The sequence below is a fragment of the Staurois parvus genome, unplaced genomic scaffold, assembly GCF_062004578.1.
Source record: "Staurois parvus isolate SC_StPar_1 unplaced genomic scaffold, SC_StPar_1.0 ptg000900l, whole genome shotgun sequence".
Lineage (NCBI taxonomy): Eukaryota > Metazoa > Chordata > Amphibia > Anura > Ranidae > Staurois > Staurois parvus.
The window spans coordinates 922,734-943,091 of NW_028318696.1; the positions used below are offsets into that span (position 1 = coordinate 922,734).

Here is a 20,358-nt window from a genome sequence, read left to right on the forward strand (position 1 = left end):
GTCCCCATGGGAAAATGTTTCCTCTATTAATTTTTGGGAGACAACCTTAAATTTGGGATTTTCTTTCATTTTTGTTGATGATTTTGTAAAGGGGACAAATGAAGAGGGTGGATCTCCCTAACGAGGACACCAACAGAAATAATGGCCTGACAGGTATTCTAATGCCTCTCCAGTCTAAGGGCAACACTTTTTTTTTTTTTTTCCCAGTTTTGGATGGTTATACTTTCATTTGTGTTTTGGCAAGTGTGGCCAATGGTAGATCTGTTTCTGCCCCTTGCAAAGCTGCCCTACTGAAATAGATCTTCTGGAACAGTTTGGGTTTGTAATTGTTCTTGCATTGGGGACCGTGAAACTACACATCCCTGCAGACCAAGAAGGCATTTTAGGAAATTAATTCTGAAACCGCTGTTTATCATAGGCTGCCTAATATGGCATTGAAGCAGAGGAAAACACAGTAACCTTTCAGCTGTTGTCTCCTCACTCAGGGTAATTAAAGGCACTTCCCACAGGTAGAACCTGTTTTGGCCTTCTTGGCTTGTAATTTTTTATGTGGCTGGATTATAAATTTAGCAACAGATTAGATCACAAACCATTTTCTGCGTGGGTCGACCTTTACCTCTTTAAACCGGTGCTTTCATTTGCTCTAGCTTTTTGAAACACTCAAAATAAGAGGCAAATGACTGTTGGGCTCCTTTTTAACCCATTGCTCTCTAATACTTCTACATTTCTCATACAGTAATTACCAGCCATGCGTTTTTATAGGCTCAAAACACAACCTGAATGCATTGTTGATTTAAAAATATTCAAGTGTTTAGGTGCTAAGTAGCAGCCAAGGCTACATTCAAATACAGCCAGCATGTGTCTAGAGTCAGCATTTCTGCAGAGTTTTGGCCACAGCCAATCGGCCATTTATTATGTAGCCAAAGTACAGAATGTGGCTACGTCCAGAAGCTGCATTTGCCTCTGAACACAGCAAACTATCCACCTCTGGCTGCTCCTGTGAATGTAGCCTAAAGTACAAGCCCTGCTACATAAAACAGGGTCACGGGCTAAAGTCTGCACATTTTATATGGCCAATAAAGAAAATTTTTTTTTAATTTTTTCATTTTAACCCAGCCAGGTTTTTATGGGCATGTGATAGAATGGTGAAGGGTGAAGTTGTTTTTGCTAGTAGAGGTAAAGATATGATCAGGCCCAATAAAAACCTGTTTTGAAGGAACCAGGCAGTTTGCTTTACACATTCATGCATTCATACATATATACATACATATACATACACATACATACATACGTTCCAATAACCTCCTTTGCATTGCCACGGGTGTATAAAATCAAGCACCTAGGCATGCAGACTGCTTCTACAAACATTTGTGAAAGAATGGGTCGCTGTGCATTGTCAAGTGTAACAGTTTGGTGCAGGAGGGGAATGTGATCCCTTAGTTCCAGTGAAGGAAACTCTTAAGGCGTCAACCTACCAAGATATTTTGGACAATTTCATGCTCCCAACTTTGTATGAAGAGTTTGGGGATGGCCCCTTCCTGTTCCAACATGACTGCACACCAGTGCACAAAGCAAGGTCCATAAAGACATGGAGGAGCAAGTTGGGGGTGGAGGAACTTGACTGGCCTGCACAGAGTCCTGACCTCAACCCGACAGAACACCCTTGGGATGAATTAGAGCGGAGACTGTGATCCAGGCCTCCTCCCCCGACATCAGTGCCTGACCTCACAAATGTGCTTCTGGAAGAATGGTCAAACCTTCCCATAGACACCCTCCTAAACCTTGTGGACGGCCTTCCCAGAAGAGTTGAAGCTGTTATATCTGCAAAGGGCGGGGCCAACTCAATATTGAACCCTATTGACTAAGACTGGGATGCCATTAAAGTTTGTGTGTGGAAAGGCCGGCGTCACAATAGTTTTGGCCAAGTGTGTGGGTGTTACTTTTTATTTATTTTTTTTTTAAGCAGAGGCTATGTAATAAAATGGTGGATGTTACATATTTTTGTGTCAATATTTGCGCAAAGGTTTTTCAAACGCACTTTTGTTTTTGATTTCTTTTTAAATACATTTTAATGAATTTTAATGCACAAAAGACATTGGGGTCGATTTGCTGCAAATAGTCTGTGCACTGCGAGTGTAGTTGCTCTAGGTCTGAGGGGGAGCTTTGCTATCATTTGACATGTGCAAGCAAAAATGCTGTTTTCATTTTCTTTACATTTGATTGATTGGGTATTTTTTGCAAAGTGAAGCTTTACCTCATTTACTAAGCTCTGGAGCAAATGCACTTGCAGTGCACAGTTGGTTTTCCTTTAGTAAAAAAATACCTAGTATAATACCCAATTATATTACGCAAAGTAGATACCAAACATGTCACACCTTAAAACTGCGTGTGTCCATGTATGGCTCGAAACTACGGGACGTAAAAAAAAATCTCTATAGGCAAAGCTTTAAAAGCCTATACAGGTCACCACTGTAGAGTTATACAGAAGGTCTGGCTCTAGAATTATCGTTTTCGCTCCGACATTCACAGCGATACCTCACATGTGCGATTGCGGTTTACATATGTGTGCGGGACTGAGGTGCGCGTTTGCCTTTTGGTGTGAGCATGGATGGACGGGGGAGTGCTTTTTAATATATTTTTTTTTTTTCTTAATCAACTCACCTTAACAGTGTTTTGTAAACACTGTCAGTCTGTTTCCTTGACCTCAGCAGCTGCAAGTACACAGCAATTCTTGGCTGTCAGTTTGGCAGCCCAGATTTGCCAGCAGGTGTTCTCACCCAAGAATTGTGAGAGAAAGAGGTAGGGGAAAATATGAGGACAAATATTCTGGTGGCAGCAAAAAGGTACATTTTTCTTCAATTTGGGGAGTCGGGAAGTAAAGGGAAGTTTCTCTAGCAGGACAGAGACCGCAAAAAAGACTTTTATGATAGTAGTGTCAACCCTTCCTTACTCTTTGGGGGGGAAGAAAAAAAAAAGTTTTGGCTAGACATACTTTAATACATGAGCATCTACCAAACACCAAAATACCAGTCTGGGGTGGAGTCACTTTTAATGTGTGCATGACATTTGTTGCCTGTACTTTTCCAAATAATCCTTAATGCTTAGTCATAAATGCATTTATTTTAGATTTTATTTGATTAGAATATGAACTTTATACCATTATGCCTAATTAATTCTGTCAGCAAATGTGCTGCAGATTTAATCTGTCAGATCAAAAAAAGCAATTGTTCCTACAGACAGGTTGTAATTTTTAAAAGGTTAGCTCACCCAAAAGTCATAGTTCCATGTGCAGGGTTTTTTTTTCTTTTTGTTTTTTTTTTTTTTTTGTCTTCAATAATCATGCAGTGAGGTCTTCTGTGATTATTATTATTATTATTATTATTCAGTATTTATATAGCGCCAGTAGTTTGGTCAGCGCTGTACATTATAGTGGGAGACAGTACAGTAACAATACAATGCAATACACGAGGGGTTCGAGGGCCCTGCTCCTTGGAGCTTACAATCTAGGAGGGAGGGGAGAGTGATACAGGAGGAAATAGCTGTGGGGGATGGAGTGGTGGGAAGAGCGGAGGAGATCAGCAATTAGGTGAGGGCTGGGTAGGCTTCTCTGAAGAGATGTGTTTTCAGGGTGCGCCTAAAGGTGAGGACGGTAGGTGACAGTCTGATGGATTGGGGTAGCGAGTTCCAGAGGATGGGGGGGAAGTCCTGGAGACTGGCATGGGAGGAGGAGACCAGGGAACTGCAGAGTAGGAGGTCTTGTGAGGAGCGGAGAGTGCGTGTTGGGTGGTAGATGGATATCAGATCAGTGATGTAGTTTGGGGCAGTGTTATGAACAGCTTTGTACGTCAATGTTAATATTTTGAATTTTTTTGCGTTGGGCAATTTGAAGCCAGTGGAGGGATTGGCTGAGGGGGGAGGCGGATAGGGAGCGGTTGGTGAGGTGGAGGAGTCTGGCCTCAGGATAGACTGAAGCGGGGATAGCCTGTGTTGGGGTAGGCCGGCGAGGAGGGAGTTGCAGTAGTCAAGTCGTGATATGATGAGGGAGTGGATGAGTTGTTTAGTGGTTTCTGGGGTTAGGAACGTGCGGATTTTGGAGATGTTGCGGAGGTGGAGTCTGCACGAGTTTGTTAGTGATTGGACTTGGGGCTGGAAGGATAGATTGGAATCAAGTATGACCCCAAGTACCCTGGCTTGTGGGGTGGGCCTGATGGTGGCGTTGTTGGACGTGATGGAGAATTTAGTGGGGGGTGGTGTGCGGGCTGGGGGGAAGACGAGCTCGGTTTTGGAGAGGTTCACTTTAAGGAAGTGCAGCGACATCCAGTCTGTCGTTCAGCAGGTGTGTGATTCGGGTGGAGACTGAGGGGGTGAGGTGAGGGGTGGAGAGAGAGATTTGCGTGTCGTCAGCATAGAGGTGGTAGTTGAAGCCAGGAGAGTGTATGAGTTGGCGATGGAGAAGAGAAGGGGCATGAATTTGTCAGCGATTGGATCTGAGGCTGGAAAGACAGATTGGAGTCTAGAATGACACCTAGTACTTTGGCTTGCGGGGTGGGGCTGATGGTGGCGTTGTTGGTCGTGATGGAGAGGTTGGGGGGGGCGCAGGCTGGGGGGAATACTAGGAGCTCGGTTTTAGCAAGGTTTAGTTTGAGGAAGTGGAGTGACATCCAGTCTGATATGATTCCTGACTGTGTCCTATCCTGAACTCTTGGGAATTTTAGGTTTTCGCTTGCACCTTTTTGTATGTTCCAGCTGCTGCTCCTGTTATATTCTCCATAGAGATCTCACCAGTAGAGTCCCAAAGAGCAAAAGAGAAACTCAAGCGTTTTAACTCTTCAGCATCCAATAATACTATCTTATATTTGGGAGGGACTTGACCCTTTAATGGATTACTTTGGTAGGTCTTCCCACTACAGCTGTTTAATTTTTGCTGATCTGACAGATCATATCTGGGACAAAATTTGCCTACGTGGGATCAACTTTTGGTTAGTGAGCAGTTTTGTTGATCAGAAAAAAAAAAAAAAAAAAGTATTTCTAGTGGCAGAAGTGCCCTTATTTCCCCTTTCCCCCTGTGGAACATGTGCAGCTTCTTGTGAATGTTTTGTGCACTTGGTAAATCAGTTCCGCTCTGGAGCGATGTATTTATTTTATTTTATTTTTGCACACTCGTTTAAAATCTACATTTTTTTTTTTTTTTTTTTTTTTGCTATAAAATTGCTTGTAATCCCCAAAACCTTGTGTATTTTCTGATTGCAGAGATCCTGTAGAATAAAGATGGTTATTGCTATTTATGTTGCACAATATTTGCACAACTCTCAAATCATATATTTTGAGGAAAAATGCTAAAATTAATTTTAGTTCACACAAACAATTGAATCCCTATTTTTTTTTTCCTACAAAAAGAAAAGCTAAGGTAGTGTTGAGTAAATGGATACCAAATATGTCGGCCACAAAACTGCACGTGCCCACAAAATGGCAAAAAATACAATACCCAAAACTATCAGGTGGTGCTTTAAAGCAGGACTAAAGACACTTTACTTCCTCTTTTTTTTAATGGTCTGGGTCCCTCACTGGTGCTGACATCTTTTTCCCTGGGTGCCAGTCTTTGGACATTGGCCAGCACGGACTGACATAATCCTGCACAGTGCAGGAGCCTGTCATCCCAGCACATGGGAATTGTGCCAGCGATGCAGAAGACTGCAGGCAGGTAGGCATATTTTATCACAGAAGAGACATTTGCATGTCTTCTGCGTGATTAGCCTGCCTGCTTTCAGTCTGTTATAAAAAGCATCCAGCTCTTCTTAAAAACCTTGAATGATGTGTGGGTCTGTCACACCGAAAGTACAGTAAAAGTGATCTGGTAGCTCTATAGCCACCTGGATTACTTTTACATTAAAGCCAGGAGCCCACTGGGCAAAAGTTACAGGCTCATGTAGTATGTCCAGAAAGGCGAAGTAATTAAGAGGTATATTGCCATTAAAAATAGTTGCTGGCTCCTCACAGATCTTCACATAGCATCGGTTCCTTGTATAATCCTCGCTTTCTTCCTTTTATAGAGTATGCTGAGTTTCTGCACTGCAAGTCAAAGAAATTTACGGATTTCGATGAAGTTCGCCAGGAAATTGAAGCAGAAACAGACCGGGTAACTGGAACCAACAAAGGCATTTCACCTGTGCCCATTAACCTTCGGGTCTATTCTCCTCATGGTGAGCAGCAAGATTTTATTTGAATCCCTTTTATGAAGTTGAGGTTATAATGAAAGGCTCAGGTTATGCAACTGTATTATATATCAAACTGCCAACTCATGTGGTCTTAAAGCTGAACTCCAGACACAATTTACATTTTGCAGTTAATTCTGTATCTATTTCAGCAGTATGATCTTCAACAAAGGTTGTGGGTTTTTTTTAACCCTTCATATCTGTTTTTTCATCCCAGAAAGTTTTAAAATATATACAAAACTAGGGAAGGATCAGAATCCCTATCTATGGCTGCAGTAGGTATTTACCTTGACCATTGTCCTTTGGATAAAAACTAATGGGGAATCCAAACTATTTCAGTTGTCATTAGAGCATGGTTTGAGGGGTAATCGTTTCAATGGGAACTTTTAGTTACATCTCTGGGACAAGAAATGAAGGTAAATCTCCCCAGCAGGAAACAGCAATAAAACGAACGGGTTTTAAACATTGCCCTACCCCTACTCTACCCCCCCCCAAAATAGGAACCAAGTTCTATATGGTAGCCCCTCAACCCCATCCTTAATCTCTAGGCCAGTGGTCTCCAAACTGCGGCCTTGGGGCAGGATCCGGCCCTTTGCTTGCCTTTATCTTACCCCTGGGGCACTATTCCTCCCACTTATACCAAAAAATGGGTCATAATTCCTGCTACAGACATCAACAGCCAGGCACTTTTCCTCTCATTGACGCCAATGATGAGGCACTATTCCTCCCACTGACACCAGTGATGGGGCTCTGTCCCTCCCATTGAAACCAATCATGGAGCACTATTCCTCCCAGTGACACCAGTTATGGGGCTCTATCCCTCCCATTGACACCAATCATGGAGCACTACTCCTCCCACTGATACCAACGATGGGGTGCCAATCCTCCCCCTAATACCAAAGATGCATTGTTTACTCCCACTGATGCCAGGACAATTTCTATTCCCGATGACCACAGTCTGGCCCCCCCAAAGCCTGAAGGAACAGTAAACTGGCCCTTTGTTTAGAAAGTTTGGAGATCCTTGTTCAAGGCCAAAAAATACTAAAAAGGAAAGCATCATTCTCTTAGTTCCAAGCTTCCAGCATGTTCACCTAAGCAGGAGTGACCTCACACAGCTTTCTTTAGGAAAGCGAAGGATTCTTCAGAAAAGTGCAGGAGCGACGACTTCCAAGTTTTAGGATCTGCCTTCCCATGAGTTTGTGAGAAAGCGGACGTCGCCCTTACCTGTTGTGGAAATGACTAAGTGAGGTTTACCCTTTACTTTTGAGACATTGCCTCTCACTTTCTGTTGCATCTTGGGACAAGAACGTATTTACCTCGCTCCAGCAGGACACAGATGGTAAAAAACCAAGGTCTTACTATTCTGTACTTTAAAATCAGAAAAAAACCGTTTGGCTAGAGATGGACTTTGCAATTTAAGTATAAGTCCTCTTTAAACCAGTTTGTAATTTCCACATAGCCGCCTAATTGCTTTACACAAGGCGTAACTAATATTATGACAGTTGAGGACAAATTCAGTCTTATGAGCACTAATCTATTTTCATTGCTCTACCTCTAAGTATGTCATTCTGAGAAGACCAGAGAAGCACTTGCTATTATATCTACACGACAGACCTGAAGGGCCTTTCCAGTCAGAAGCACTGTAGTTGGCATCAGGCCCTCGGGACGCTCTTAGTCCGCATTATTGCATCTGGAAAGCCTTGTGAGAGCACTTTACATTGTATGACTCTCTGTATTAATATACAGTATATCCACTTAGACTCAGATTGTCTTTTTAGTCTTGGCTACAAGACAGGAGATTAGAAGACCAAAATCATTTCTTGAGAAAACTGAGTGAGGTCCGGGTTAATTGCAAACAATAAGTAGCATGGAGGAAAGTCAAACGGGCCTGCTGTTTTTTCGCTGAGGTGTTTCAACACAATCCTATCATTTCTTGTACTGAAAGTTAGTGCATGTAAACCCCACAATGGAAAAGGAAAAAGAGAGGCGCCTTCTGAGTGCAGTATATAAAGGAAATGTATTAATCCACAATGTAAAAACTCACATATAGGGAAGTAAAAACAAGCCCATCAGCAGACAGTTTGCTGTGTCCTGCAGGGATCCGTCCCATTTGGAGCTGGCTTCTGGGGGTAATGACAAATCACGGGTAGCTGGGGAGAGTGGAGGTCCCACAGTGTAAGGTGAGCGTCGGGCAGAGTTCCTGGGAGCTAGAGACAGCCAGGAGTCCAGGGCTCCGTCATCCGACCAGAACCATAAGTGCCCTTAACCAGCATGAACCACAGCAGGGGCGGAAGTGACGTCACACAAGAAGAGAAACCGTAAACTGAAGGGAGGACAGGCTATGCCAGGGGTGGGCAAACTTTTTGACTTGAGGGCCGCAATGGGTTCATATATTGGACCCGGGGGCCGGACCAAGAGTAGATGAATGTTGTGTATGTGTGAATTAATATAAATTAAATTAAAATTTGTAACATTAAATGTTTAGATTATTTTAAACACTACCATGCCATCCATAGTAAGTATAGTAATATTCCCCCCTATAGTAATTCATCCCCCCTATAGTAATTCATCCCCCCTATAGTAATTCATCCCCCACAGTACTATTCCCCCCCAAGTAGTAAGCCAAGTCCCCCCTGTGTCAATTCACTTACCTTTGCTCCGCGCGTCCCTCTCGCCGTGTTCCCGCGCCGTTCCGGTCTTCAGGGCGGACTGTGAGAGGAGCCTAGCTCCCTCACGTTCGTCACGCTGCACCGCCTACACACATCCTGACAGCCAATGTTTGCCTGCCCTGGCTGTTTTTTTTTTTTTTTTTTTTTTTTTTTTTTATCACGCTCCACGGGCCGGATTAAAAGGTCCGCCGGGCTGTAGTTTGCCCATTGCTGGGCTATGCGCTTGGAGCTGACTGCTCCTTCTACTGGACACGGTGGGACCTCCACTCTCCCCAGCTACCCAGGATTTGTCATCTCCCCGAGCAGCCAGCTCCACACGGGACAGACCCCTGCAGGACACAGCAAACTGTCTGCTGATGGGCTTGTTTTTACTTCCCTGTATGTGAGTTTTTACATTGTGAATTAATAAATTTCCTTTACATACTACACTCAGAAGGCGCCTCTTTTTCTTTTTCCTTTGCATACAGAGCTGGCTCACTCTGAGATGGCTGCCATCTGAAGCGGTTATTGGTCATAGACTTTATTTGGAATATGGACATATAGCACTGGATATTAGCCATTAGTGCGCTGAGAGCTCTCTTTTATTCATAAACCCCACAATGACAACTTAAAGTATAAGGAGGGTTATAACACCTGTTTATTTTGTCATCTGTGTCCTATTGGGGAGATTTCCCTTCGCTTCCTGTCCCATAGCAAAAACAGGAAGGGAGAAAATCTTAGCAAATTTAAAGCGGAGCTCCAGTCCCCATAATCAATTTTTTTTTTAAATTCCCTTGTGATTGTTATTACTTGTACATTTAAATTGGAATACTGTTAGAACAGTTTTCTTGCTGGTTAGCTTAAAATCTTTAAAAATGTACCTGATCTCAGACGCAGGCAGGTGGCCATTTAGAATGTTGGCATCTGAAGCCCACTTGTGTCTAGGATTCAATGCAGCTGGCTACCCAGCATGCACCTCCCGATCTCGAGCCTGTGCAGTAATGACACTGCTCGGCGCATTGTGTTTAGTGCAGGTTGCCGTAGCAATGGTGGCATCACGGAAGTACCCACCCTGTTGCTATGGCAACCTGTCAATCACATTACATTATTAGGCTTCCCAAAGACTCCTGGGATAGATGACGAAAAATCCCTGGAGTCAATGGGAATCGCCTAATAACGTCATCGCCTAGGCGGCCGGGACAGGAAGTATCGCCCGAAGAATTATAATAAAGGTATTTAGAAACAAAATAAATAATTTCCATTTCGCACTGTACATTGGAGGGGCATTTGAAATATTTGAAGTTTACAAAAAGACTGGAAGTCCACTTTTTAAGGGAGTTCCTTGGGGAACCCCAGGTCACCAGAACTGGTGTCCCCATTGGAAAATTTCCCCTCTATTACTTTTCTGGGGGCATCACAAAATTTGGGGTTTCTTTTACTTTCACTTTTGATGATAATAGTAGTAAACAGGACACATAGAGAGGGGAAATCTTGCTAAAAGGGGCACAGGCAGCAATAAAACCTGGACAGGGGTTTAAGAAGAGAACTGGAAAGGGCTGATAAGAACTCCTGAGATTTCAGTTCACACAGGCAGAGTGAACAAAGTTGGGGCTCACTGGTTTTCCAGCTGGTGTTTTATCTACAGATCTAACTAAATGCTTTCAATTTAGCAGACCATAAAAAAAAAAAAAAAAAAAATCAAAGAACAGTAATTCATTGTTGGGGTTTACATACAGGTGCAGGAAGCAGCATTGTTCTACATATAAACAGTGTTTTGAAACCTACATGAGTCAGACCAAACTCAGTGTGTGGTCAGTGCTGGAGATCAAGCATACAATGTCCCAACAGCTTACACTGTTGCATTTGCTGCACATACCAGACCATATTATGGCATTGAAATTGCTCAGATTGTTTTGTAACAATAAAAAGTGTTCACTTTTTTCCTCTTTTGTTTTAGAGGCCATTTACATGTACTTTACCACAGTTATCAGTAGGGTTACACCGATTTTTCCTTTTTTTTTTTTGTGTGTGTTACCTACGAGTACAGATACCTTTTTGATACCTTTTGCGGTGCCATTTGAGCCCATACAAATTGAATGGGCTCCAATCGCATTGCAAAGAATTGCTTGCAATTTGAGCAGGAGGAATGCAGTGCAATTCCTGTCTGAATTGCATGCGGTGTCCCGCACCGCTCCTGTGTGACCCAAGGCTTGTCACAGGGACTTTGAGCCTGAGTTCACACAGGAGCGGTGCAGGAGACCTCCCTGCATGACTGGTTCCACCAGCGAAGTTCTGCCTCCCAATAATACTGCAAACCTCAGCGGCTGTGGCTTGGGTTCCTCCTGCCTGTCTCCTTTGGCTTTCTTCCCTGCATCACCAGCGGCTCTCTCCCCCCAGCCTTCAGCGACTCAACCCATGGACTCGCATGGACAAGACTTAGCTATCAGAAGCTGCTCTATCAGCAGTGCGAGGAGAAGAGAGAAAGCTGCAGGGATTTCAAATCCCTGAGTCGGTGAAGTGGCTTTTCGATGTTTGACAGTGGGGGATCGACAATCTGGTACAGTGGAATGGGGAGAGGGTCCAGTGGGATGGCTTGAGCCGCTGGAGGCAAGAGGGAGAGTGCTGCTGGTGATGCAGGGAACAAAGCCGTGAGATAGGCAGGAGGAGCCCAAGCAGGGAGGTTTCCCACACCACTCTTGTGTGAACTCGGGCTTAAAGTCACTATGACAAGCCCAGGTTCACACAGGAGCTGTGCAGGAAACCGCATGCGATTCAGACAGGAGCCACACCGCATTCTGTTCAAATTGCATGCAATTCTTTACAGTGCAATTCGAGTCCATTCATTTTGTATGGGCTCAAATCACACCACAAAGGTATTTGTTTCACGTTTCAAGAGTACTCGGTATCGGCACAACTCTAGTTAGCAGTGTCCAATGTCTTTACATTGGAGTTCTGTAGCAGAACAAAACCCACATTTACCACTAAAGCCCAGTTGGATTGGTTAAAAAAAAAAATCCTCTTCTTGTTGGCTCTATACACTGCAAGTAATGTGCTAAGTTTAATTGCCTATGGTGTGTAAATATTGAGAAAGCTCATTCCAGTGGACTTAGAGGTAATTGTGTGGTTCTGCCTTTATAATGATCAGTCCCAGTGTTCCAGAGCCTGTGCACTGCCGGCATCCCTTTAGGTATGGGAATAACTAAACCGTGATACAACCAGTACAATAATACTAAGGACATTGTCACAGGTGCCGTATTTCAAGCCTCAGAAAACCTGTGTCGGCGCAGGTTTCAGAATAGGTGGGATATGATTTTGGGAATTCCTACATACCGTATGTTGCTATGGTAGAATATAGAATACAGAATATACATTTAAATGTTGTGATAGTTAAAATGGTTGTGAAGGTAAAAGTTATTTTTACCTTAATGCATTCTCTGCATTGAGGTAAAAAAAACCTTTTACATGCAGCTCCCCCCACAGCCCTTTAAATACTCACTGAGCCGGTTCACATATATGCGGTCGTGCGGGCCGCATTTTGTGCTGACACGAGAGCCCATTCATTTGAATGGACTCCTGTGCCCTGTAACACGCAGGGAAGAAGTTGCTGCACTTCTTTGGAAACCGCAGCCCGCAGGGGAACCTCTGTTCCCAGTACGGTTGTGATTCCCAGTGCGGGCGGCGTGCCATTAGAATTATTGGCTCCTGCCCGCGGGTCCGCATTTCTCTGTGTGGGTGATGCGGCTGCACGGATTTTTGGATCCACAGCGGCACCACCCACACATGTGAACCTAGCCTTCAGCCCCATCTCGGTCAAGTGCTGTGCACGTCTGCAGCAGCTCTTCTCTTGGCTCTCACAGGTTTGGCTGAGAGAAGCGGGAGCCATCGTCTTCTGCTGCTGTCAGTCAAAACCTGTTTGCAGAGAGCGGGGCCAGGCTGTGTATCTGGATAGACTCAAGCAGCCCGGCTTGAGAGAGAGCCCGCACAATTGTCCCTATAGAAAGCTGCTGGCTATGGTGGGCACTCAGCTGGGGGGGGAGGGGCCAGGAGGTTCCGGGCTGCTCTGTGCAAAACCATTACACAGAGCGGGTAAGTATAACATGTTTGTTATTTTAATGAAAAAGGGAAGCTTAAGCATCACTTTAATACAATGGCAAATAAAAGTTATAACTAAATATGAATAATATACTAAAAATACAAATAATATAAACATAAATGATTTTGAAAATTGAACGTGAAAGGTGATCTTTACAATGCTAAATTAGAAAAACTTGTAGCACACTCGAAGGTCAGAAAATAGAAACCCAACCACTGCATCATAAGCAGGCTAAACCTTGCTATTTATGAATTTATTTATGAATTTATATTTAAATAAAATGTCAGGTTTTCTTAAACCTTATTTTTCATTATCTATTAATTTTCTAGAGAAAAAAAAACCTGAGTGAGTTTGGTTCTGGTACTTAAATGTCAATGTTGATAAAGCGTTTAGTGTGTAATATGAAAAATCGCAGCGTAAAGGTATGAAGTCAGCCCACACTGGAATTAATAGGGATGGAGGGACAGCTGTTACATACAGTAGTTGGGTTGCTAAAAGACACAAGTCCTTCTATTTCAACCAGTGCAAAAAGAAAAAACAGAAAACCTCCATATACACAATCCTATAACCGCAGTTGATCCAGATGAAGGCAAAAAAATAAACAAAGCATACAATAAAGCCTGGTTGTTTGCTTCAGTGGGGAAAAAATTTGCTTCCAGATCCCCCGGGAGGCAATTGGATCAACTACCCGTTTGCTAAATCCCTGTATAATAGTATCAAAATGCGATGTATATCAACTGTTGCCATTTTTGTAAAATGATTATAATTTTAATTTTCTTCCAATTTTTGTTACACCTAAGTGCTGCTGTTCTCACAGCCATTTCCTGTCTGCATGACATTTTCAGTGCAGGTTTTCATATTGACACGTGGACCATGATACATAATATGTGTTGAAATTGCCACTTTTGTAATCTCCATTGGATGTCAAGTTTGATAAGGTGACTACACAGCAGCAAAGTTCTGAGACAGGGACACAGTGTATAAAAATCCTGTAACAGGAAGTGGCTATGTGCATGCGTGAGAGTCACATCATTCTGGCTCAGTCCCTCAAGATAGTCAAAGAAAGTGAACCTGGAAGAAGCTGGAGAGAATATGTCTACAGCAATGAGGGAGCTTGTTGACTTCTCCTTATGAAAGGGAAGCAAAGTAATAAAGGATTTAGTTCCTCTATAACATGTTAAATTTTAATTAAAAAAAAAAAAGTATGATTTACAAAATCAATTTAAGTATACTTACTTGATCCATGTAATGGTTTTGCGCAGAGCAGCCCATTCTCCTCTTCCTGTGTACCCTGTTGGTGCTCCTGAGTCCTCTCCACCGAGTGTCCACCATAAAGCTGCTTCCTGTGGTCGGCACTTGTGCAAGCTTGCTCCCATGCTGGGCTGTTTGCGTCTATGCAGACACACAGCCCGGTTCGGCCCCTCCCCTGCTCTGTTTTTGACTGACAGCAGCAGGACCCAATAGCTCCTGCTGCTCTGTCAAGCCTGTGAGAGCCGAGAGAGGAGCTGCTGCAGACATGTAAAAGGTGTGTTTTTGTTTGTTCTTTTTGTTTTTTTTTTTTGTTTTTTTTTTCTTCCCGTTTAATGCAGAAAATGCATTAGGATAAAAATAAAACCCTTTGCAATCACTTTAAAGCTTTAACCACCTCCTGACCGGCCATTGCATATAAACGGCTAGACGGTGGCACTGCAGGGTCGGGTGGCCGTTTATAAATGGCTTCCCCGCACCCTGCTTGTGCGCGCTCCTTGGGAGCGCGCAACACCGCGATCTGGTGCTCGCTGTGTCCTCCGGACACAGTGAAACACCGATCGTCGGACGGGACCTCTGTACGAGGTCCCGATCATGTGATCACAGATTGGCCAATCAGTGATCACATGCAAAGTAGTAAGCAAGATGTCACTTGTGACATCATTGCTTACTACGTGTGAAATCTGTGAATGATCACAGAGGTCACATGGCACAAGGCTATTCACAACAGCCTTGTACCATGTGACAAGCTGTGACCAATCACAGCTCACTCAGTACTTCTCAATGAGTGCAAGAATGCAGACAGAGAGAAAGAGAAATGATTGCTTTTACATCCTATGTGGGTGTAAAAGCAATCAGTGTAAAAAAAAAAAAAACCAAACTTCATCACCCCCCCACAAGTAGTACAGTGTAACCATGGTGACACTGTACTGCTAGGGTGACAGTATGTAAAAAAAAAAAAATAATATAAAAAAAAAAAAAAAATTTAAAACAAAATGTTTAAAAATTATAATTTTTGGTTATAAACTAATTTGGATTTTTTTTTTTTACTAAAAAGATAACGGAATAAATTTTGGCCAAGATTTATGATGAAATATTTATTTGCAAAATTTTATAAAAAAAAACTTTTTTCCAAAATTTTTGGATGTTTTTAATTACATAGCAAAAAAAATTAAAATCCCAGCGGTGAATAAATACCACCAAAATTAAGCTTTATCTGTCTCAAAAAAATGGTAAATTCATGTAGGTAGAGTGTTGCATGACCGCGCAATTGTCAATCAAAGTGTGATAGCGCTGAAAGCTGAAAATTGCCCTGGTCAGGAAGGGGGTAGAAGTGTCCGGTCTGGAAGTGGTTAATGAGGTTTTAGGAATTGAGTTTACATATATTGGGATTTTAGGCAATAATGTCAGTAAATGCATCTTTATAGTGATTGTTAGACAATGATGTGTTCTGAGTTATCATTACTTCCTAATCTATTTTTTTTTTTTTTTTTTTGTGTTCCAGTCTTGAACCTGACCTTGATTGATCTCCCAGGTATCACAAAGATTCCTGTTGGTGACCAGCCGCAGGACATTGAGTACCAAATCAAGGACATGATCCTCCAGTTCATCACTAGAGATAGCTGTCTAATCCTTGCTGTCACTCCAGCCAACACTGACCTGGCCAACTCCGATGCCTTGAAATTATCAAAAGAGGTGGATCCCCAAGGTAAGGTTACCATGAATGTGTGAAGCCAGACTTCGTTTTGTTTTCTTATTTGCTGTGTTTATAAACGGAGAGAATAAATGGCTTGTCTGATGTTTTGGGTAAGTGTTGGTCATAGCCCTGAAATGTAATACATTGATGTCCCTGGGCACACGATTTTCACAAGTATGTTATCTGGTTTATTAGATGTATCCTTGCGAGGGGTCCCTCCTTCATAAAGAAACAAGTGTTTATCCACCTCTTTCGCTGTGATGGCCTTTTTCTCCTGAAGCTCTTCTGTTCTGGTCAGTCCGTGCTGTGGTGGTGACCTTTGGGATGCTGGATGCCTCTTGGTCTAGGCTAAATTTCTGCTCACAAGGAAAATAAGTGCTATATGAAAAGAACATTAGGAAGCCAGAAGAAGCAGTCCCCTTTGCTGGCTACTTTTGAGAACGAGGGTGCACTTGCACCAGTTTAACAACACTAACTCAGGCGTGGGTTAATTTAAGTCAAAAAATGTTTTTTTTAATGTTTTTTTAATTTTTAATTTTTTTTTTTTTTTAAAGTAAAATAACAAACATGTTATGCACAGAGTGGCCCTGAATCTCCATGTCTCGGGTCCCTCGGCAAAGCTTCTGGCTTCTCCTCTTCTTTGTGTGTCCCCATAGCTATGGAGGCGCACAATGTCTGCATGCTCCTGAGCTATTTCTATGGAGCTGCACTTTATAGATTTACACAATGGGACTTAGCCCTGCCCCCCATTTCCTCCTCCCCGCATTTGATTGACAGCAGCAGGAGCCAATGGCTCCTGCTGCTGCTCTAGTGCTGTGTGAAGAGGAAGAGAGGGGAGAAGAGATACAGCCATGCACATTGCTGGATCTACTGTTCCCTTCCCCTTCATACAGGGAAGTGGGGAGGGGAACGCAGAGAAATTGAAAATGTTTTTTTGCCTTAATGCAAGGAATGTATTAAGGTGTAAAAAAAATGTTTTTAGCTTTCGTATCATTTTAAGGAAGTGTTCCTTAGAAAATTTACAAATTGTTTCCAGGCACACTCCTCTACTAACTGGAGCAGTGATCCATGCTTCAGTACATTGCCATGTATGGAGAGTTCTATGGTCTGGCACAGTTTGCACTGACACCGTATAAAACCGTGCTGGGCCACAAGGGAACTGCACCTGGGACCACCTCTGCCAAGCGGTCCTAGGTGTGGTACACTTAACCAATCCCGGTCATGGTTAAGAGACACTCGCACTACACAAAAGAACCTGCCCAAGTGGGTGAACCGTACCAGAAACTGGTTCAGTGTGCCAGTGTGAATGTACCCTGAGACTCCTCCAAATATCTGTACTTTTCTCTAAACAGTGCAGAGCAGTGGCCATGCGCTTGGAGCCTCTTCCAAAACTTTGTTGAAAGAGCAGAAACCGGTTGAGTTGCCTGTTTTCCCTTGATGAAACGTTTTTGTCCTTTTATAAAAGTCGCACAGAACGAAAAGAATGGAAATAACAACATGGTTTGACTGCTACTGGACTTTGATGAATCTTTGACAGCAAAAGATGATAGCTGATGGTCCTAGTTTTGGGGAAATAAACGAGGGTAGCTAATCTGTTTTAGAGCTAGCAACTAATGTGCCTTCACCGTGTGCATTTTACTACAAGTTTGTAAGATTATCCAGAATTGGCTTTATCTGTTTTATTTCTGATTATTTTTTTCTGAAATGTTAGTGAAAGCATCAGCTGCTTACATTTGCAAGTGGTATATGGAGAGAGTAAAGCTGTAAGTTCCCAGATTTACCACTGTTATCACTTCTTGACGCTAGAATGTATTCCAAGGTCATGGACAGGCTGCAAGCTAACAAGCAGGTGGGATCTGCTAGAACTGTGGATGGTACACAGTGTAATATTCTGCAGGTATCTTCATCACAGGTTCACTTTAACCACTTGCTGACCAGCCACTGTAGAAATACGGTGGCAGGTTGGCACGGCTGGGCAAAAGCACATTTTAAAACGTGTGTTTGCAAAAGAGGTAGGGGGCACGCGCGAGGCGCGCCGCCGCCCTACCTGCACCTCCGATCCCAGCCGCGGGTGTCAGTCGCCGGGTCATGGCCGGTCATTACCGGCCATGTCCCGCCGATTAGCGGCAATCACTGACAGAGAGCAGGGCTGCAGTAGCTCTGCTTTCTGTCAGTTCCCTGACCGCTCCTGACACGCTGATCAGGAGAGAAGAGTTTATCTCTCCTGATCAGCCATGTCCCCTGCAGTACACACCCCTGCCCCCTATTAAAACACTCCCCTCACACAGTTAACCCTTTCAGTGAATAAAAAGTTAACCCCTTCCTCCCCAGTGCCATTAGTACAGTGTCAGTGTTTTGTTTTTTTTGCACTGATCACTGTATTGGTGTCACTGGGGATGTCAGTGACCCCAAGTCAGTTCCCCCCCAGTGTCAGAATGTCCGCCGCAGTCCTGCCATAAGTCGCTGATCGCTGCCATAAGTCACTGATCGTCGCCATTATTAGTATAAAAAAAATAAAAATCTGAGTATCTTTCCCGCCATTTGTAAACGCTATAACTTTCACGTAAACCAATTATTTACATGTATTGGGGTTTTTTTTTTTTTTAGCAAAGACATGTCACAGAATGCATTTTGGCCAAAATTTATGACGAAATTAGATTTGTAAATTTTTTTTTACTGGATGTGTTTTATAGCAAAAAGTCCAAAATATTATTTTTTTTTTTTTCTCAAAATTGTCAGCTTTTTTTTTTTTTTTTTTTTTTATAGCGCAAAAAATAACCCCACAGGCGATCAAATACCACCGAAAGAAAGCTCTATTTGTGTGAAAAAAAGGACATAAATTTCATTTATGTACCGTATTGCATGACCGCGCAATTGTCCGTTAAACTAGCGCAGCGCTGTATAGCAAAAAAAATGGCGTAAATTGCAGTATCTATACCATAGTTTTGTAGACGCTATAACTTTCACACAAAACAATCAATATACACTTATTGGGATTTTTTTTACCAAAAACATGTAGCAGAATACATTGTGGCCTAAAATTATAACTAACTTTGAGTTTATTATACATTTTTTTTTTTTATAGCTGAAAGTAAAAAATATAGTTTTTCTTCAAAATTTTTGGTCTTTTTTTGTTTATAGCGTGAAAAATAAAAAGTGCACAGGTGATCAAATACCACCAAAAGAAAGCTCTATTTGTGTGAAAAAAATGACGAAAATTTTGTTTGGGTGCAGCATTGCATGACCGCGCAATTATCAGTTGAATTAGTGCAGCGCTGAGTAGCAAAAAGAGGCCTGGTCATTAAGGGGGGTAAATCCTCAGGAGGGCAAGTGGTTAATTCAAACTACTCACACACCCTTATTACTCATTAGTCCTCCGGCGGGTACTTATACCAACAGCAGTGAAATCATGCTTGGTGGTACCCTACACATCCTATGGTACATGGCCACAGTGCTCAGTCTGTTGTATTATACATGGAGTGTCTTGCTTGAAAAGGTCTAACAAGAGTCCTGAGGATTTTAGAGGACTGGTAGAAAGGTTTGAACATAATGGTGATTTCCATCTACATCCTCATTGTCCTGAGCGACTTTGCCTTTATTGCTGACCTTTTACTTAACCACTTCAGCTCTGGAAAATTTGACCCCCTTTACTACCAGGCCAATTTTCCCTATTTAGCACTGTGGTAATTTAACTCGTAATTGAACAGTCATGCAACACTGTACCCAAATGAAGAAAAACATTTTTTTTTTCACACAGATAAAGCTTTCTTTTGATGGCATTTGATGACCACTGGGATCATTTTGTGATACAAGACTAAAGATTTAAAAAAATGTGCTATAAAACATATCCAATAAAAAAACTAATTTATTTATACATTTTGGCCAAAAAGCATTCTCCTTCATGTGTTTGGTTAAATAAAAAAAAAAAATTCCCAGTAAGTGTTACATCTTTTATTACATTACAAAAATCAACCATTAATCATTTATCACAACCCTCCCCCCCCATCTCTCCTCTCCCAATACAATTACCCCTGTCTGAGTAGTTCTAAGCCCTGTTTCACATATATGCAGCCGTGTGGGCCGCGTTTTGCGTGGGCACCACAGCCCATTCATTTGAAAGGACTCCTGTGCCCTGTGACACACAGAGAAGAAGTCCCTGCACTTCTTCCAAAAATGCAGACCGCAGGGGAACCTCGTTTCCCAGTACGGTTGCGCTTTCCTGTGCGGGCGGCGTGCCATTAGAACTAATGGCACCTGCCCGCGGGTCCGCATTTCTCTGTGCAGGTGGTGCGGCCAGACAGATTTTCTTGCGGATCCGCAGCGGCACCAACCGCACAGATGTGGACCTAGCCTTTCCATCTTTCATTCCGTTTCATCAACCTATATCTACAACCCTATTATCTAGTTAACCAGTTTGAATCTCCAGCCCTTGTTACCGGGGCACCCCTCATTTTAAGATAT

The 20,358-nt window shown here is 42.7% G+C and overlaps 1 protein-coding gene across 6 annotated transcripts in view; it reads left to right on the top strand.

Annotated features, from left to right (window-relative positions):
* The window catches only part of DNM2 (dynamin 2), a 244,936-nt gene that overhangs the window by 95,492 nt on the left and 129,086 nt on the right, over positions 1–20,358 (top strand). For all 6 annotated transcript variants that reach the window (XM_089656333.1, XM_089656334.1, XM_089656336.1 and 3 more), the window contains exons 3-4: positions 6,051–6,200; positions 15,706–15,909. In XM_089656333.1, the coding sequence (XP_089512459.1) occupies positions 6,051–6,200; positions 15,706–15,909 (354 nt within the window). The remainder of the gene's footprint in view (positions 1–6,050; positions 6,201–15,705; positions 15,910–20,358) is intronic.